General features: G+C 34.1%; 1 protein-coding gene across 5 annotated transcripts in view; it reads left to right on the top strand.

Annotated features, from left to right (window-relative positions):
• garz (Sec7 domain-containing protein garz) overlaps nt 1-17,105 on the top strand; it is a 201,682-nt gene that overhangs the window by 32,877 nt on the left and 151,700 nt on the right. For all 5 annotated transcript variants that reach the window (XR_012758824.1, XR_012758825.1, XM_075382294.1 and 2 more), the window contains exons 9-10: nt 1,544-1,700; nt 16,931-17,088. Coding sequence is in view for 3 of the 5 variants with exons in the window: in XM_075382294.1 (XP_075238409.1) it covers nt 1,544-1,700; nt 16,931-17,088 (315 nt within the window). In the remaining 2 variants the exon portion in view is untranslated. The remainder of the gene's footprint in view (nt 1-1,543; nt 1,701-16,930; nt 17,089-17,105) is intronic.

Below are 17,105 nucleotides of genomic sequence, written 5' to 3'. Positions count from 1 at the left end.
TGCAGTTGTAAGTCCTTTTTAAGGATTCATCACACACTGGTACGTGAAATATGCACATTCATTGTTTATTATTCTACATGTTATTTGCATTCAAATAACATGACTAAACAAGATTTCAACACACAACTAACAAAAAACTAAACAAGATATCAGCTATCCAAGAAGATTTGGTTATAGAGGAGATTATGCAGAACACAATGCTGTCGCAAATGCATGTAATTAAAAATATCTGGCTACTTTTTGAAAGACCTCATATGGTATATGATGAAATATGAAATGTGATGAGGTCTTAAGACAATTAGGATATGAGAGAAGCTCATGGCAGAATCTTGTAAAGAGATGAACTGGAAGGTTGGTAGCGATATTAAGATATGCTTATTAAATTTGGTAATAGAAAATTGTATAAATGGTAAAAATAAAGGTTAAAAGTTGATTATAAAATCTATTCATGTTTGACTTCCTTCAAATATGCTTTACCAGTAATGTAGCAGTCAACATGTAGCTTATCATTAGCAGTTGGATTATAACAAGATAAGTGTCCCTACTATTTTCAGGTGATTTTGTTGTCCTAATTCCCAGTTGTGATAGTGCAGCCTGTTTTCTATAATCTTAAAGCTGTTACATGTACTGAAAGAGTAATCTTTAACATTATTGCATCTCATTATCAATATTTTCCATGTGTTGTACCATAGTTTTCTCACATTCTGTAGAAACAAAACACTTAAAATCACCACATCGTGGTATCTTTCTTTTTTTGTTTAGCCTCCGGAATTACTGTAAGGTATTACTTCAGAGGATAAATGAGGATTATATGTATTTAAATGAAGTGTGGTCTTGTACAGTCTCAGTCAACCATTCCTGAGATGTGTGGTTAATTGAAACCTAATCACCAAAGAATACTGGTATCCACGATCTAGTATTCAAATCCATATTAAAAGTAACTGTCTTTACTAGGATTTGAACCTTACAACTCTTAACTTCAAAATCACCTGATTTGTGATTATGAGTTCACCATTACACCAACCCGGTGGGTTCAGAACTTCATTACTGTTTTTTTTAACTGATGAACCCTGTGATATCCTTCTTTTTTTTTTGCTTGCTTGAAACACAAAATGTTGTTGCATTCCTGTGTTAAATTTTATTAGCAAATTAACTTTCAGTTATCAAGAAATACCTCCTTTATTCACATAGAGTTAAGATTGCAGCTTTTATGTTAAAATTGTAAGTTATCTCTCTAAAGACTACTATCATTGTTTTCAAGTAAATTTTGTTTAATGACAATCAAATAATTAGTTACCAAAATATTTTAAGGAATAGGAATGTTTTAAGTGGTTGGCAGTGATTTTGATGTTACCATTGGGACATAAGAGATATGAAAATATCTCATTGGACTTTCAGAGCTAAAATGAAACTTTTTAATACGTATGCTTATTTTTAAGTACTTTTATCTGATGAGCTGCATTGTTTATTCACTTTATACTTTATATATGTGAGACCAATAAATATTTGTGGATGTATAAAGTGTGCACTTATATTTTCACAGGTTTCATCTCAAAGTGATGCTAAAGAAAAAAAGAAAGAGGAAGAAGAACCAAAGAGTTATGTTGAAACAAGTCAAGGAATTCATGATATACAAATTGAAACCTCACATTCACCTTTACCTGCTTGTGCTTTATCTAGTGAAGTAGATCATGTTACAGGTACATACAATTTGCAATATAGTTTTTATATGAGATTATGTGTTTTATGTGAAATATTTTTTTCAAAAAGAAAATATTTATGAATAACAAACATCCATATTGCTTTAAAATCATAAATTTCAGCCTACTTTAATATTTGCCGTGAAAAAGAAGAAAATCAGCTAATTCTGTATAATTTTATTAAATGTGTTATTTTCTACGTATTGGCATTATTAAGCACATAAAATATCATCAGCATCTTGATTTTCTTCTATTACTAATCTACCTTGACCTGCTCTGTTTATATGGAAAATAATCACTTTACCTTCAACCAGAATATACCAATATCACAGTATCAATAAAAAAATATTTAAAAAAAACCATAACTATAGAAAACTGTTGTAGAAACTCCTTTTTTTAAAGATATAAATTTAAAGATTACTAAAATTCATAGAGTTTTTAAAGTATTATAAAATTTAACTTTCCTTTTTCCTGTTTTTAGTCTCTGGGAATTATCGTCAGGTATTACTTAAGAGGATGAATGATATGTATGAATGTAAGTGAAGTGTAGTCTTGTACAGTCACAGGCTGACTATTTCTGAGATGTGTGATTAATTAATACCCAACCACCAAAGAACACCGGTATCCACAATCTAGTATTCAAATCTTTATAAAAGTAACTGCATTAGTTAACTAAACTAAGTTTACCTAACTATTTTAAAGTTTACTTATCAAACAACTAATAATTAAAATAATTGTAAAATATTTTGAATCCATTTCAACAGGTAACGATGTTTCAAGTTCTACTGTTAATAATAGTGAAGTTGTGTATTGATTTTATACTTGCCTACAATAATGTGTAGTTGAATATTATTCACAAGACAACCAAATTTTAAATGCAATAATAATAAAATAATACTATTATAATAATCAAATATTATAACTATTTGTGCAAAACTGAAATTCAGAAATTATCTCCAAATTTTATATAAACAAATTTTAGGTACAATTAGGGTTTTTTTTAAGAAAACCTGTCAGACTTTAATTAATAAATAAAATTTGGTTGTAATTTTTTACTATTATAACCCGTGTGATTGCAAAAGCAATTTCGATTATAAACATAGATATATCCCATACCAAATAACATAATGGTTTCTTTTAATTTATCTATAGTTCAAAATTAATTGCTTGTGGTTTTTGGATAATAATAATCTCACTGCTTGCTGGCAGTTTTCTATAAATAAAAAAAACTCTCCCCATGTGACTGCAGTACCTTGTATTCTCAATTATAAAAAACCACTATTTTTTTTTTTTCATTTTCTGTTCATGGTAGTGAAAAAGTCGTTTCAGTTATTTATAATTATTTATTCCAGAGTAAACTATTTATTCCAAATGCTTATTCTACAGTTAGTTGGAAAATCATAAAATTAGCTGCTATTTTGAAAAAGTTTCTTTTGAATTTTATCTGACACATTTTTTAAATTATTATGTTCAGAAATACAAAATATTATCACACCTGAAAATGATATGTATATTTTTTGTTTGATGTCATTTTAATAAGTTGAATCTTAAGTATATATTAAACATTTCATTCGATGCTTATCATTTTCAATAATGACAGTTTGGGAAACTACACCTCATATAAAATCTTAAGCTTTCCATAGATTTCTGTAAATTTTTTTAGGAGAATGTCTCACCATTTTTAATTGTAAGCATGATGTTGAGTATTAAGTAGACTTGCTGGCACATATTTTGGCACAGGGACAGAGAGCCTATGTCTAGCATTTTTCATGCATTGGGCTCTGTTACAAGCAAATTAAAAGCATTGTCATTTTCTATATGTCTTATGTTATATGGTAATATATAAAAAAACAAATTTCATAAACTTGCTGTTGCGTATGTATTTGTTGAGTTTTATTCTAAATTATATATTGATGTGATCTAGGCCTACTTCCTGTTGTATAGCAACTAATAATAATAGAATCATACATGACTAATGTGCTATTTATGAATTGTTGTAAACACAACACACAATTCTAAGAATTTCATTTACTATTTTTAATCTATTCTAATCATTTTGCTATTAAGAATCATATATCACACATCGCTTGTAATTATGTTCTAGAAGTGGTTATTATAGAAACATTTATCGCGGTGTATATTTTACTTAATGAAGTGAATAACTATTAGTGATTTATTTTTACTATTTATTGTGTTGTTTTCATTTAAGCCTTTTTCATAATTCAGTCATTTAAATTTTTAATATTTCAATTCAGTTATTTTCTTTTAAATTGCCCAAGTTAGGAGAAAAAGGTACAGTAGTTCATAATCAGGTGAGGGAAATTGTATTCAATGTTTATATAATTTCTTTTTACAAAACAATGCTGGAACCAGACTAGTGAAGAAAATGAAATTGCTGAATACCTTTGTTCAAGTGACAAAAGTACCAAAACGAACAGTCCAAAGAATTATAGCAGAAGGGAAATCAAATGAAAATGAGAAGCCATCTGTGTTCGTTTTGCCAAGAAAACGTGTAAATTGCCCCAGTGCTATGTACAATTTAGATTCGTTTGACACGGATGCTTTGAAGCATTTAATAAATAAATTTTATTTAATTGAAAAAATTGTGAAGAGAATTATGTAAAAAAAGCCCATGAAAGTGAATTAATTTTAAAGGGAGTGAATGATCTTTAAGGAAAATATAACATAAAATGGGATTTAGGTGGAAAAAACAGAATACAACCAGAAAATACTGACAAAAAACCATGACATTAAAATGAAAAGAATGAATTTCTGTGACAAATTTCCTAGTTTTGCAAAGAAGGAAGACCGATTGTATACACAGATGAAACCTACATTCACAGTATTGTTTTTTTTTTTTTTAAGAGGTGGGGGAACCTCATTTACAAGTGTCTAGGCAATCCCACCCAGGCGACCCCCATACATACAGGGAACTCCCTAGGCTCTCAGCCATGTGTCCACCCTGCACCCTCTGACGACCCCTTCTTCTATCCCTGCAAGACTCCTCCCAGACATACAGCTTCGCCATGACCTTAACAAACCTTGCTACAGCCGTCCAGTTTTCCACGCTTTCCAACATGATCTGCTGCAGTTCCTGTGGGAGGAACATTTCCCTTCTGTCTATGGTGGTGTCCAATATTTCCATCCTCGCATCTTCAAATCTCAGGGGCAGCAAAAGAAGACATGATATGCTGTCCATTCCTCGTCCACACACACCATACAACTGGCGAGTGATCAAGCTTAAACCTTAAAAGATTTTCTCTGAACCCACCATGGCCCATTAAAAACTGTGTGAGACAGTAATCCAGCGAGCCATGGGCCCTCTCATACAAACTTCTCATGTCCCTAATTATGTGATCTGTCCATTGGCTTTTATCACTAGAGTTCCACCACATTTGCCATTCTCTCCTCATTTCTTCCATAACAGAGCTAGCCACTCTCCTTTTTTCTGCAGGTGTTGACGCCTGTTGCTCTTTAATCTTTAATCTAATCAACAGGTAATATTCCTGCCAACACTTCCACAGCCTCTTGAGAAACCATGCAATATGCAACTGTAATACGTAGGCAGCCCCTTCTGTGTATTGATTTGAAAACACCGCTGTATATACCATGTCTAGTGACCCCTCCCCATATCTTGGTATCGTAAAGTAACTTTGAGTATATTACTCCAGACAGCAACCTCCTTCTTTTCTGGCTCGGTCCCCCACAGTTCGACAGTAATCTGGCAACCAGTTGCATCACCTTTTCAGCCTTCCAGCAGGCCTCCAAGACGTGGATGCCGAAATGCATCCTGGCATCCACCCATATTCCAAGATATTTTATCACAGTCCTTGAAACTATTCTTTGGTCCTCAAGCACCATCTTCAATGTTGATTGTTGTAATCATAACAATCTCTGTCTTATCTGGAGACACAGATAACCCCTTCAGCCATCCAGGTTTTGATTGTTGTGTGCCTTGTATCTGGGCAATGGACTCTCTCAGGGTACTTGACTCCAGCACGAGAGCCAAGTTGTCTGTGTAACCTACAAGAGTGACGCCTGGCGGTAGAGAAGTGTGAAATACACCATTATATACCAGATTCCCTCCCTCTATGAATCATGAGACCTTGCCGATGGTGAGGGGGCTTGAGTGCTCAGTGATACAGAGTAGCTGGACTGAAGGTGCAACCATATCAGAGAGGTAACTGTAGAGAGCCAGACTAAGAAATGATACCTGAAAGAAGGCAGCAGCTCTTTCAGTAGTAGTTAAAGACATAGGTTAGGAGGACTTAAACGGCCATATCAGCATAACTCAATCTTCTGAGTACTACGCAGCTGAAAGCAATGGAAAACTACAGTTGCTTTTTTCCAAGAAAATATAACTCTCTGCATTTTTATATAACAAAGATGGAGGTGCCTTTTTTGGTAAAATATTCTGGAGGTAAATTACTCCCCCGTTCGGATCTCCAGGTAAGGACTACTAAGGAAGGGGTACCCAGAAAATTAAAAATTAATATTCTACAAGTCGGAGCATGGAATGTTAGAAGTCAAAAATGGTTGGTAGGCTAGAAAATTTAATGTGGGAAATGGATAGATTAAATCTAGATGTAGTAAGAATTAGCGAGGTTCAGAGGGAAGAGGAAAACAACTTTTGGTCAGGTGATTTTAGAAGCACAGCATCAAATAAAGGGAAGGCAGGAGTAGGTTTCGTAATGAACAAGAAGATAGGGAAGAGAGTAGAGTATTTCAAAATGCATAGTGATAAAATCATTGTAATAAGGAAAAATCAAAACCTAAACTGACAATAATTGTTACATCTATATGCCTACAAGTCTCCATGATGATGATGATGAGGTAGAGTGTGTATACGAAGTAATTAAACACATAAAAGGGATGAAAATTTAATAATAGTTGGAGATTGAAGTGCAAGCATTGAAAAGACAAGGAAGGAAATATTGTTGGTGAATATGGGCTGGGCATAAGGAATGAAAGAAGGGATTGACTTACAGAGTTTTGCACAAAGTATAATTTTGTAATTGTCAACACCCAGTTAAAAAATCGTAATAGAAGAATATACACATGGAAAAAGCCAGATGATACTGCAAGGTATCAGATAGATTGTATCATGTTTAAGCAAAGATTTAGAAATCAACTCATCGACTGTAAAGCTTACCCTGAAGCAGACATTGATAGTAACCATAATTTAGTGATAATGAAATGTAGATTGGGGTTTAAAAACCTAAAGAAATGGTGCCAGATGAATCAGTGGAATTTAGAGAAGCTTGAGGAAGAGGAGGTAAAGAAGATTTTTGAGGAGGATATCGCAAGAGGACTGAGTAAAAACAAAAGGTAGAAAATGTAGAAGAAGAATGGGAGAATGTTAAAAAGGAAATTCTTAAATCAGCAGAAGAAAACTTAGGCAGACCAAAGAGAACTGGTAGAAAACCTTGGATAACAGAGGATATATTTTCAGCTGATAGCTGTGAGTAGAAAGTATGAGAATTCTAGTGATGAAGAAAGTAAAAGGAAGTATCAACAATTAAGAAATACTATAAAGAAGTGAAAGGAGTGGATTACAGAAAAGTGTTCAGAAGAGTAAAGAGAAATGAACATTGGTAAAATAGACAGAGCATATAGGAAAGTTGAGGAAAATTTGGGTGTACATAAATTAGAATCTAATAATTAGAATAATAATTGGGTGTAATAATTAGAATAATAATATGTTAAACAAAGTTGGTACACCAATTTATGGTACAAAAGGAAAAGTTGATAGGTGGGTGGAATGTATTGAAGAGTTATACGGAGGAAATGAATTAGAAAATGGTGTTATAGAGGAAGAAGAGGAAGTCAAAGAGGATGAAAGGGGAGAAACAATACTGAGATCTGAATTTAAGAGACCATTAAAAGATTTGAATGGCAGAAAGGCTCCTGGAATAGATGGGATACCCGCAAAATTATTGTGCAATGGAGGTAAGGAAGTGATTGATAGATTGTACAATCTGGTGTGTAATATTTACAAAAAAGGGGAAGTTCCATCAGACTTTAAAAAGAGTATTATAGTCATGATACTGAAGAAAGCAAGAGCAGATAAATTTGAAGAATACAGGACAATTAGCTTAACTAGCCGTGCATCAAAAATCTTAACTAGAATTCTGTACAGAAGAATTGAGAGGAGGGTGGAAGAAGTGTTAGGAGAAGACCAATTTGGTTTCAGAAAAAGTATAGGGACAAGGGAAGCAATTTTATCACTCGGGTTAATAGCAGAAGGAAGATTTAAGAAAAACAAACCAACATACTTGGCATTTATAGACCTGAAAAAGGTGTTCGATAACGTAGACTGGAATAAAATGTTCAGCATTTAAAAAAAATCTAGGGTTCAAATACAGAGATAAAAGAACAGTTGCAACCATTTACAGGAACCAAACAGCAACAGTAATAATTAAAGAACATAAGAAAGAAGCCGTAATAAAAAAATGAGTCTGACAAGGATGTTCCCTATCCCTGTCACTCTTTAATCTTTACATAGAACTAGCAGTTAATGATGTTAAAGAAAAATTTAGATCTGGAGTAACAGTACAAGGTGAAAAGATAAAGATGCTACAATTTGCTGATGCTATAATAATTCTAACCGACAGTAAAAAAAATTTAGAAGAAACAATGAACGGTGGATGAAATACTACAAATAATTACCACATCAAAATAAAGAACAAAATGAAAGTAATGAAATGTAGTAGAAATAATGAAGATGAACCACTGAAGTAAAAATAGGAGGGGAAAAGATTATGGAGGTAAAAGAATTTTGTTATTTGGGAAGTAGAATTACTAAAGATGAATGTAGCAGGTGCAATATAAAATGCTGAATAGCACAGGCAAAACGAACCTTCAGTCAGAAATATAATTTGTTTACATCAAAAATTAATTTAAACGTCAGGAAAACATTTTTGAAAATATATATCTGGAGTGTATCTTTATATGGAAGTGAAACTTCGGTGATCGGAGTACCTGAGAAGAAAAGATAGAAGCTTTTGAAATCTGGTGCTATAGGAGAATGTTAAAAATTGGATGGGTGGATAACGTGACAAATGAAGAGGTGTCATGGCAAATTGGTGAAGAAAGAAGCATTTGGAAAAATATAGTTAAAAGAAGATACAAACTTATAGGCCACGTATTAAGGCATCCAATATTAAAGTCACTTTAATATTGAAGGGACAGGTAGAAGGGAAAAATTTTGCCAGCAGGCAACATTTTGAATATGTAAAAAAATTGTTAGGAATGTAGGATGTAGGGAGTATACCGAAATGAAACGACTAGCACTAGATAGGGAATCTTGGAGAGCTGCATCAAACCAGTCAAATGACACAAAAAAAACACTATTCCAAAAGGCCACTCCAAGGATCGACCCTAGTGGAACTCCTTTATCTCTACACCTTTCGACTGCTCCACCCTTCACTTCACAGATCAATTTGTGCTCACTAAGGTAGAATAGAATTATCCTTCTCAGATATGGGAGGGGGGACACTCATGCTATCCAGCGCAGTACTAATGGCATCATGGGTCACACAGTTAAAGGCATTGCGAACATCAAGCGCCACAAGAACACAGATCTTCCTCCCTCCAATGATTCTCTTTGCCACACCAACAGCTTCCAACACCTCTTCCAAGGAAGATCTTCCTCTAAGAAAACTGTATTGTTTATCTGAAAGTCCCCCTGCATCCTCATTAACTCTAGTCAGCCTCTGCAACAGCATGTGCTTGAGTATCTTTGACATGGTGTCGATCATCACTGGTAGTCTATAAGAGGACAGCAGCATTGGGTCCCTCCCCGGCTTGTGAACCAAGACCAGGCACTGCCATCTCCACATCTCTGGAGGCATATCCCTCAAATAAAAAATTATTGTATATCCTCAAAAAGGCATCAGGGTCCACTCCAACAGCCACCTTAACTGTCAAATTTGGCAAAAGGTTTGGTCCTAGTGCCTTATCTAGAGGCATCTGTTTCACTGCTGCTGTAATCTCCTCTCTGGTGAAAAGTGGAGAATTCACATTGTCCTCAATTTCTGCAATGACCCTATGGAACTGTTCCTCATGAGGGAACAGTTCCTCAATTATGTGCTGAACCTCTCTGGTGTCCAATGATAAGGTGACTCTAGCTCTTAGTGCCATTTTAACAACAATTTTAAATGGTTTCCTCTGTGCGTCTGTATCAATTTCTGAGATGAATTGCTTCCAAGATATCTTTTGAGAGTCTCTAATAAGCTTATTGAGCTTGTTCCTGCACCTCCTATATCAGGCCCTGTATAACTAACCTAGTGAGTAGAGACGTGTTCACTGCACAAGCCTCCTAGCCCTATGGCACTCCCTGCATTTCCAAGTGATGCCTTCTGTCCACCAATATTCTGGGGAACGATTCTTCTAACAATACCTGCGAGGGAGAAGAGACACATGCTGTTTCCAAGCAGTTGACCAGACATGTGCCCCCTTCTTCATCCATAGTAAACTCACGTATCGCACTGAAATCCAGTGTCCCCACAAATTCTTTTGGTTCCATACCCCTGGTACTCCAGTCATTGGGAACTGGCCTCCTAGCCCCTGGAGAACCTCCATCTGTAACACTCATGAGGATGGCCTGGTGATCACTTGCTAGGTAGTCTTCACACTATCAGTCCTGAATCCACGCTGTCATAGCAAAAGTAAGATCGATAATGGACCTAGTAGTTCCTCTCCTGAATGTTAGTGCACCTCCAGAGTTGAGGCATTCTATATCCAGTAGTGCAACCATCTCGGTCAGCAATCTGCTTGTCACATCAAATCTGGGTGACCCTCAGGTAATCGAACAGGCGTTAAAATCCACAGCCAGTAATGTTGACTGGTGAGCATCGAAGTCTCTAATAAGCGAGGCCAAGATTTCCCTGTATTGTTTCGCAGACATGTTAGGTGAAAGACAACAGCTGTAATAATAAATGCCTCCAATCCTCGCCCTGATGAAACCATGCTCTTTCAGAATGTCCTGCACAGGTAGGTACACAATCAGCCAGATGACCGCACCCCAATCCTCAGAGATAACCTATTTCAGCTGCAAACAAGGAATGTAGAGCTCAGAGAGTGTAATATCAACATCCTTCTCTGAGACATACCTTGTCAGCAGGTCAAGTGCCTGTGCCGCAACCATGCAGAAATTGTTCAGTTTATATTAAACTGAGCAATTTTCATTTCCATCTACAGGCTGAGGTACGCCTGGTTCTTCTTGTTATTTTCCCTAATGGCCCCCTTGGAGCATGTGGCACTGCCAGTGTGGTGCCCCTCTGCATTGCACATAAGACACTTCAGTGTTTTGCACATTCTACAGCGTCATATCCGTCGCCCCTGCTATTGAAACATACAACCCCTGCAGTTCCTTGCCAGATGTCCTGTTTCTAAACATCGGTACCATCGCAGAGGGAGATCAACAACAACTACTCTACAGCTCACAAGCCCGATCTTCACCCTTCTCTTTTGTACAGTGGGTGTAACAATCAGTGCCAGGAGGTGACGTATCACCACTCTGGTCAACCTTGTCATTCTCGTGTCAGCCGACAACTGCTGTCCGCAGGTCACAGAGAGCCCCTGTAAGATCTCACATGGCTGTACATTGTTCTCCAAGTCCCGTACCCGGAGAAGAGCTATCGTGGTGTTCGTGAGAACACTACCATCTTTTATAGTTGAAAAAGTATCCGGGCGCCATAGGTTTCCTTTTTCTCCTTAATTTTAATCTACATATGGCCACCAACCTTCCTTATAGAGAGAATTTCTGAATCAGCTGAGACCTTCACCTCTGTCTTAAATGATTTAAGGAGGTCCACTTAGGACCTACTTAGGTCCCCCTTCCTACCATCCGTAGCAGGCCTTCCGGTTGGTCAGCCTCTAATGTCACACTGGTAGTAACTTGACCGGAGCTTCATCGTACTCTCAGACTCTTTCTCTGGAGATTCTTCTATAGTAGTACCCCAGACGCACCCACCCTATTGACGCACCTGTATATACTTAAATTATACACAGAAAGGATTCGATAAACCACAGATGTAAATTAGACAATAGCATAATAGATTAGTACAATATCAACGTCCATCTTCGAGACATACCTTGTCAGCAGGTCAAGCGCCAGGTCCGCATGGTTTATATTAAACTGAACAATTTTTTTGAGTCAAGCTACAGCAACCTATCTTATCAAACCCAATAAGATAAGAAATCGAATTAAAATTAATTAATAAGTAAAGTTTGTTGTCAGCCAACAGTATAATGGGCCACTATCATTACACAATATATTACTAATGAAGTACTAACATAAATCACTTAGATACAGACAATCAAAGACCCTATTGCCTATAGCAATAAGGTCAGTATCTAACAACTTAAATAAAAAAAGTCAGTCCAGTGTCCAAAACTCTAAAAAAAATGTAATAGCACTTCCAAAATAATCTGTCAGATTTCAGTCCCACAATCCATAAAAATACCAAAAAACCCAGAAAAACAGAAAGAAACCCGGAGAGCACAGAATAGCACTACCGCTTGCTTCAAACTCACAGTCGAATGACTACATTCACAGTAGTCATGTGACACCAAAATCATGGGTAGACACAACAAACCTTCATGAGGGACTGATGAAAGCACCAGTATCCAAGGGTTACTATTAATAATTGTTTATGCTGGGTGTAATAAAAGATTCATTAACAATGCTTTACGTATATAATAGTCAAATAAGAAAGGAGATTATCACAAATCGATGGAATCTGAAAAGTACACGAAATAGTGTATTTCCAACTTGCCACCTTGATTATTCATTGTGCTAGATAACACATCGTATCACAATGTTCTACAAAAGCAGCCAAATTCTAACTCTTTATAAAGCGATATGATAAAATGTTTAACCAAACAACAAATTAACTGTTCTTCTGCTATGACGAAGAATGAAATATATGATATAAAATTACACAAAGAAAATCAAAAGAAATTTATAATAGATGGCATTTTTTAAAATTATGGTCACACAGTTCTATGGTTGCCACCGTATCACCCTGTCTTAATAGCCATTGAAATGATTTGGAGTCAAGTGAAAGCACAAGTAGCTGAAAGAATACAACTTTTAACATGTCTGACGTTCTTAAGTTAGCTGAAGAGGAATTTCATAAATTGCCTGAAGCTGAGTGGAGCAATGTTGAACAAGCATGTTGTCAATGTTGAAAAAAAATACATTGAAGATGAACGAACATTTATATGATCTGCACATCCATAATTTTGTGATAAATGTTAATTCAGAATTGGACATGAGCTCTTTAAAATCTAATGATGACAGCAAGTTCGGAATTTGCAAGCTACAGCAGTAAAATGAGTAAAAAAATTAATTATTGAAAGTTTTTTAAAATAATATTAATTGGGATACTGAACTAGTTTTAATTAAATAGCAACATCTGTAATTTTTGGTTATAAATATCATCTGTATTAAATTGACAATGTTTTCAGTCAGCCTAGTACCGTACCTAATGTTTGCTAAATGCTAGTATTTTTTTGTGCCAACTTATGGGCCAATAGTTATAAAATGATGAGTAAAAATTTTAAATATTTTTTAAAACACTAAAACATAATAATGATGAAATAATACATCTGAGATGTAATAATGCATGTGTTAGCTCAAAAATATGCATATATTATTAAAAATTTCTATAATTTTTCCACATATTTAGACAAGTGGATAAGTTAATAAAATTGATAAAATCAGTAACTACATAAAAAACAAATTAGAATTTTGAAATAAGATATTTAAGATTAAATTAACTACAGTAATACAAATCTATTTTACATTATTCAGGATTTCTTTGGGATTGATCATTTGCCTTTGTTGTTTTTTCCTATCCTTGGCATTGAATTTAGTCCACACCTGGGTTCAAGTGTATCTTTTATTATTTATTCCTTTTTCCTTAAATGAGTGCCATGGGAATTTGGATCATCTGTCATCCTGGTTTCTGTAATGTAATTGGCACCTAGTAGCCAGTAGAGCAGCTACTTCATTTGGGATTTGATCGCAGTCTTCAGTGCCTGTTGAATTCTCAGAGGACTTTTTTCCTATCTGGAGATTATGAAAAAAGACAAATTAGCGATTCAGTTATCTACTGGATAAACTTGGCTATTTCTTGTAAAATGTAATTCAAAGTAGAGAACTGATACACTACTTTTGGAGAACTGGAAACTTTGTAATTATATTATTTATAATAGCTGAAGTTGGTTTTAATCTAAAGAATTTCAATAAATCTAAATCCAAATATGAAAATTAAATTAATAAATTCACATTAAAATCTAAAAAATAATTTTTATATAGGGATAAAATATTTAGTATCTATAAAACAGTTTTTAAGGCAGGCAACAAGATAAAGTAATTAATAATAAATCTAATTATAATATTTATAATAAAACAGATTTCTGAATGAGCAGAATTCTTCTTAGGGATGATAATTATAAATTTTAAAGAACACTTTTCGAGACAAAATTTTCAAGCATGTAAATCCATTAAATAAATATCTGATTATGCTGACTATATTTAGAGAAAATACATATATTTTTATATATAAAAAATTGAAATCCCTTGCTATTGAGAAAATACATTTAAAAACTAATAATGAAAATATAACTATTTATCAACTAAAATTTAAATTTAATTGACTTAGGAAATAATACATTTAATTTAAATCATTCAAAAAATTATATTTAAAATAAATAAACATTTAAAATTCTGAAATATTATTTCTTGAGATTTTATCCAGTACTACAGGATGTCATGGGAACCTGATGATTTTTAAAGCAAAATAAACTGGCAATCCTGAAACGTAGGAAGGGATAAAAATGGTTTTATCTTTGTATACCAAATGTAATTTTAGTGACAATGGAGTAGTAGATTGCTGTAGACTGTACATTCATATGAAAATGTATTTTAAAAATAGTGATTCAGTTGTAATTACAAACAAGTTATTCGGTCAGCATTTCAGTATTCCATGTCATAGTGCCAATACAAATGATACAATACAATACATTATGTTCCTAGCCACAATACAATAAAGTTGTGGATAATAAATTCCGAATCACTGCTTCTGCAACAGAAACCTAATCACCAGGTCCTGTGCACTCTGTGAGAACTTCAAACATTGAGAGTTAGGCAGGCAACGATGAGGAGCTCTCAGTGGACAACTAGAAAGGGAAATCATGCTGCAGCCCTTCATTTATTATGTGACAATATCAGAAGAATTCCACACAAGTAACTGAATTTTCATTCAAATAAAATGATGGTGATAAGATCTAAGTGAGCATAAGAAAGCAAATCGGGTTACATTTTGTACAAATTTTATTAACTTCTTCACTAATGAAATCCTCCTGTTAATGAGTGATGATGTACATTTTCATTTATTGGGCACAGTGAACAAACAAATTAGTTACTGTTGTGATACAAATCCCAAGCAGCCTTATCTATGTCCTCTCTCAATCCATGTGTAACTGTTTGGTGTAGTATGACAAAGTCCTATTTCTTGAAGAGGAAGGGTACATAGAACAGTCAATTCTGACCAGTACATAAAGATGTTAGAAGATTTCATTCCTCCTTAACTGCTTCTTCAACTTGAATCAACTTGAATGTGGTATGGTTCCAGCAGGATGGAGCAACAACCCATACTGCCTTAGCATAGGATCCAAGCAGTGGTTCAAAACACGTTTCAGGCCAAGTAATTGCTATGGCAAACACATACTCCAGATCCATCAGTATGGGCTATTTTCTCTGGGGGTATCTAAAGTTTAAATTGTTCATCTTTAGTCCTAATAATATCAAACTCAAAGCCTCCATGCAAGAAAAAATTGGAGCAATCCTAGACAATATGGTCCAAGCAGCAGGACAGACTATAACTGTGTTAGATATGTAGGTTTTCTTGAAAGGTGAAATTTATAAGAGAGTTAGAAGAAGACTTCAGCTTTCCTAGCAGTTGTAATAAGATCACTTTTTTCCACATTTTTCATATTTTGGATAAGAGACAAATTCCCTTTTGCATCATCCTTCCTATCTCTCTGTGTGTACATGTGATAATAACTCAGGATTGGCTGGAGAAAAAATTGGCCAGGAAAATTTTGCAACAATATTATCATTGATGATATTAATTATAAATTGTCATAAAAATTTTGATTTTATAAATCTTGGGTGTACTTTGATCAAAGTAATTTTAAATTACTTTGTTCCTGTTACATAAACACTTTTCTCATAGTTTGTACCCATAGCTTGACAGGTATTATATACCTGTATTATATACAGGTATATGACTGAATTTTTATCAAAATTAATTTCTCAAAACTTACTGAGTAAAATTTATACTAAACGTAGGTTTTTATATGTATATCATTAAAACAATAAAAATCATTAAATATCATTAAAACAACAATTGAGTTTTTATGGATATTTAAAAATATAATTTTCTTAATAAATAAAATTAGTTAACTGTTTTAGCACTAATTTGATCTTTGCAATACTTTGTGTAGCTAAAATCTGCTAATACAATATAACTCTGAAAATACTGACCACCAGAAACAAATCTGCCCATTAAAATGAGTACTGCAGCAATGGTTTTATTTATTAAAGGATATTTTAATTCATTGTTGGTGTGTATGTATGTGTGTGTGTGTGTGTGTGTGTGTGTGTGTGTGTGTGTGTGTGTGTGTGTGTGTGTGTGTGTGTGTGTGTGTGTGTGTGTGTGTGTGTGTGTGTGTGTGTGTGTGTGTGTGTGTGTGTGTGTGTGTGTGTGTGTGTGTGTGTGTGTACAGTAGAATATGAAGTAAGTTTTTTAAACTTTATTGTGGAAAAAGCTGCTCTGGATATTTAGGGTTAAATTTTGACAATACATAGCATATCTGAACGGAAATAGTACCTATATTTAATGGTAGAATAGATGTGGTTTATTGGATTTGACAGGTTATTTATTATTTTATGTTTATTTTAAATGTATTTGTATGCATGATACCACATACTGTGATGTTTCACGTAGAATGAAATTATGGGTCATAAAAATTTATAGTTAATTATGTTTACTGCATGTAGAGGTACAATATATGTTTATGTTCGCCTGGGCCTACCTAGTCTTGTTTTTAAATTAATAATTGATTATGAATTATGATATTCTTTATCTTGTATTTGATTGAAAGCTTTGAGGAAGTATTTTAATTTTTGTATTATTTTTTTTTTATTTCTCTAGAAGAGCAGAATGAAATAGATTTTGAATCTCTAACAACCAGTGTAATAAATGAGAGTAATGCAGCTGTTACAGAATCAAATGAACAGTTACCAAGTGTAGAAACTCCTATTGCAGATGCTTCTGGTGAATTATTACAGGTGATACCAACAGGAGACCAGGTAATTAAAAGTATTCC

Source organism: Lycorma delicatula, chromosome 1 (genome assembly GCF_047948215.1).
Source record: "Lycorma delicatula isolate Av1 chromosome 1, ASM4794821v1, whole genome shotgun sequence".
NCBI classification, from domain to species: Eukaryota; Metazoa; Arthropoda; class Insecta; order Hemiptera; family Fulgoridae; genus Lycorma; species Lycorma delicatula.
The sequence above is the reverse complement of the archived record's forward strand: the minus strand, read 5'-3'. Positions and strand labels throughout refer to the sequence as shown.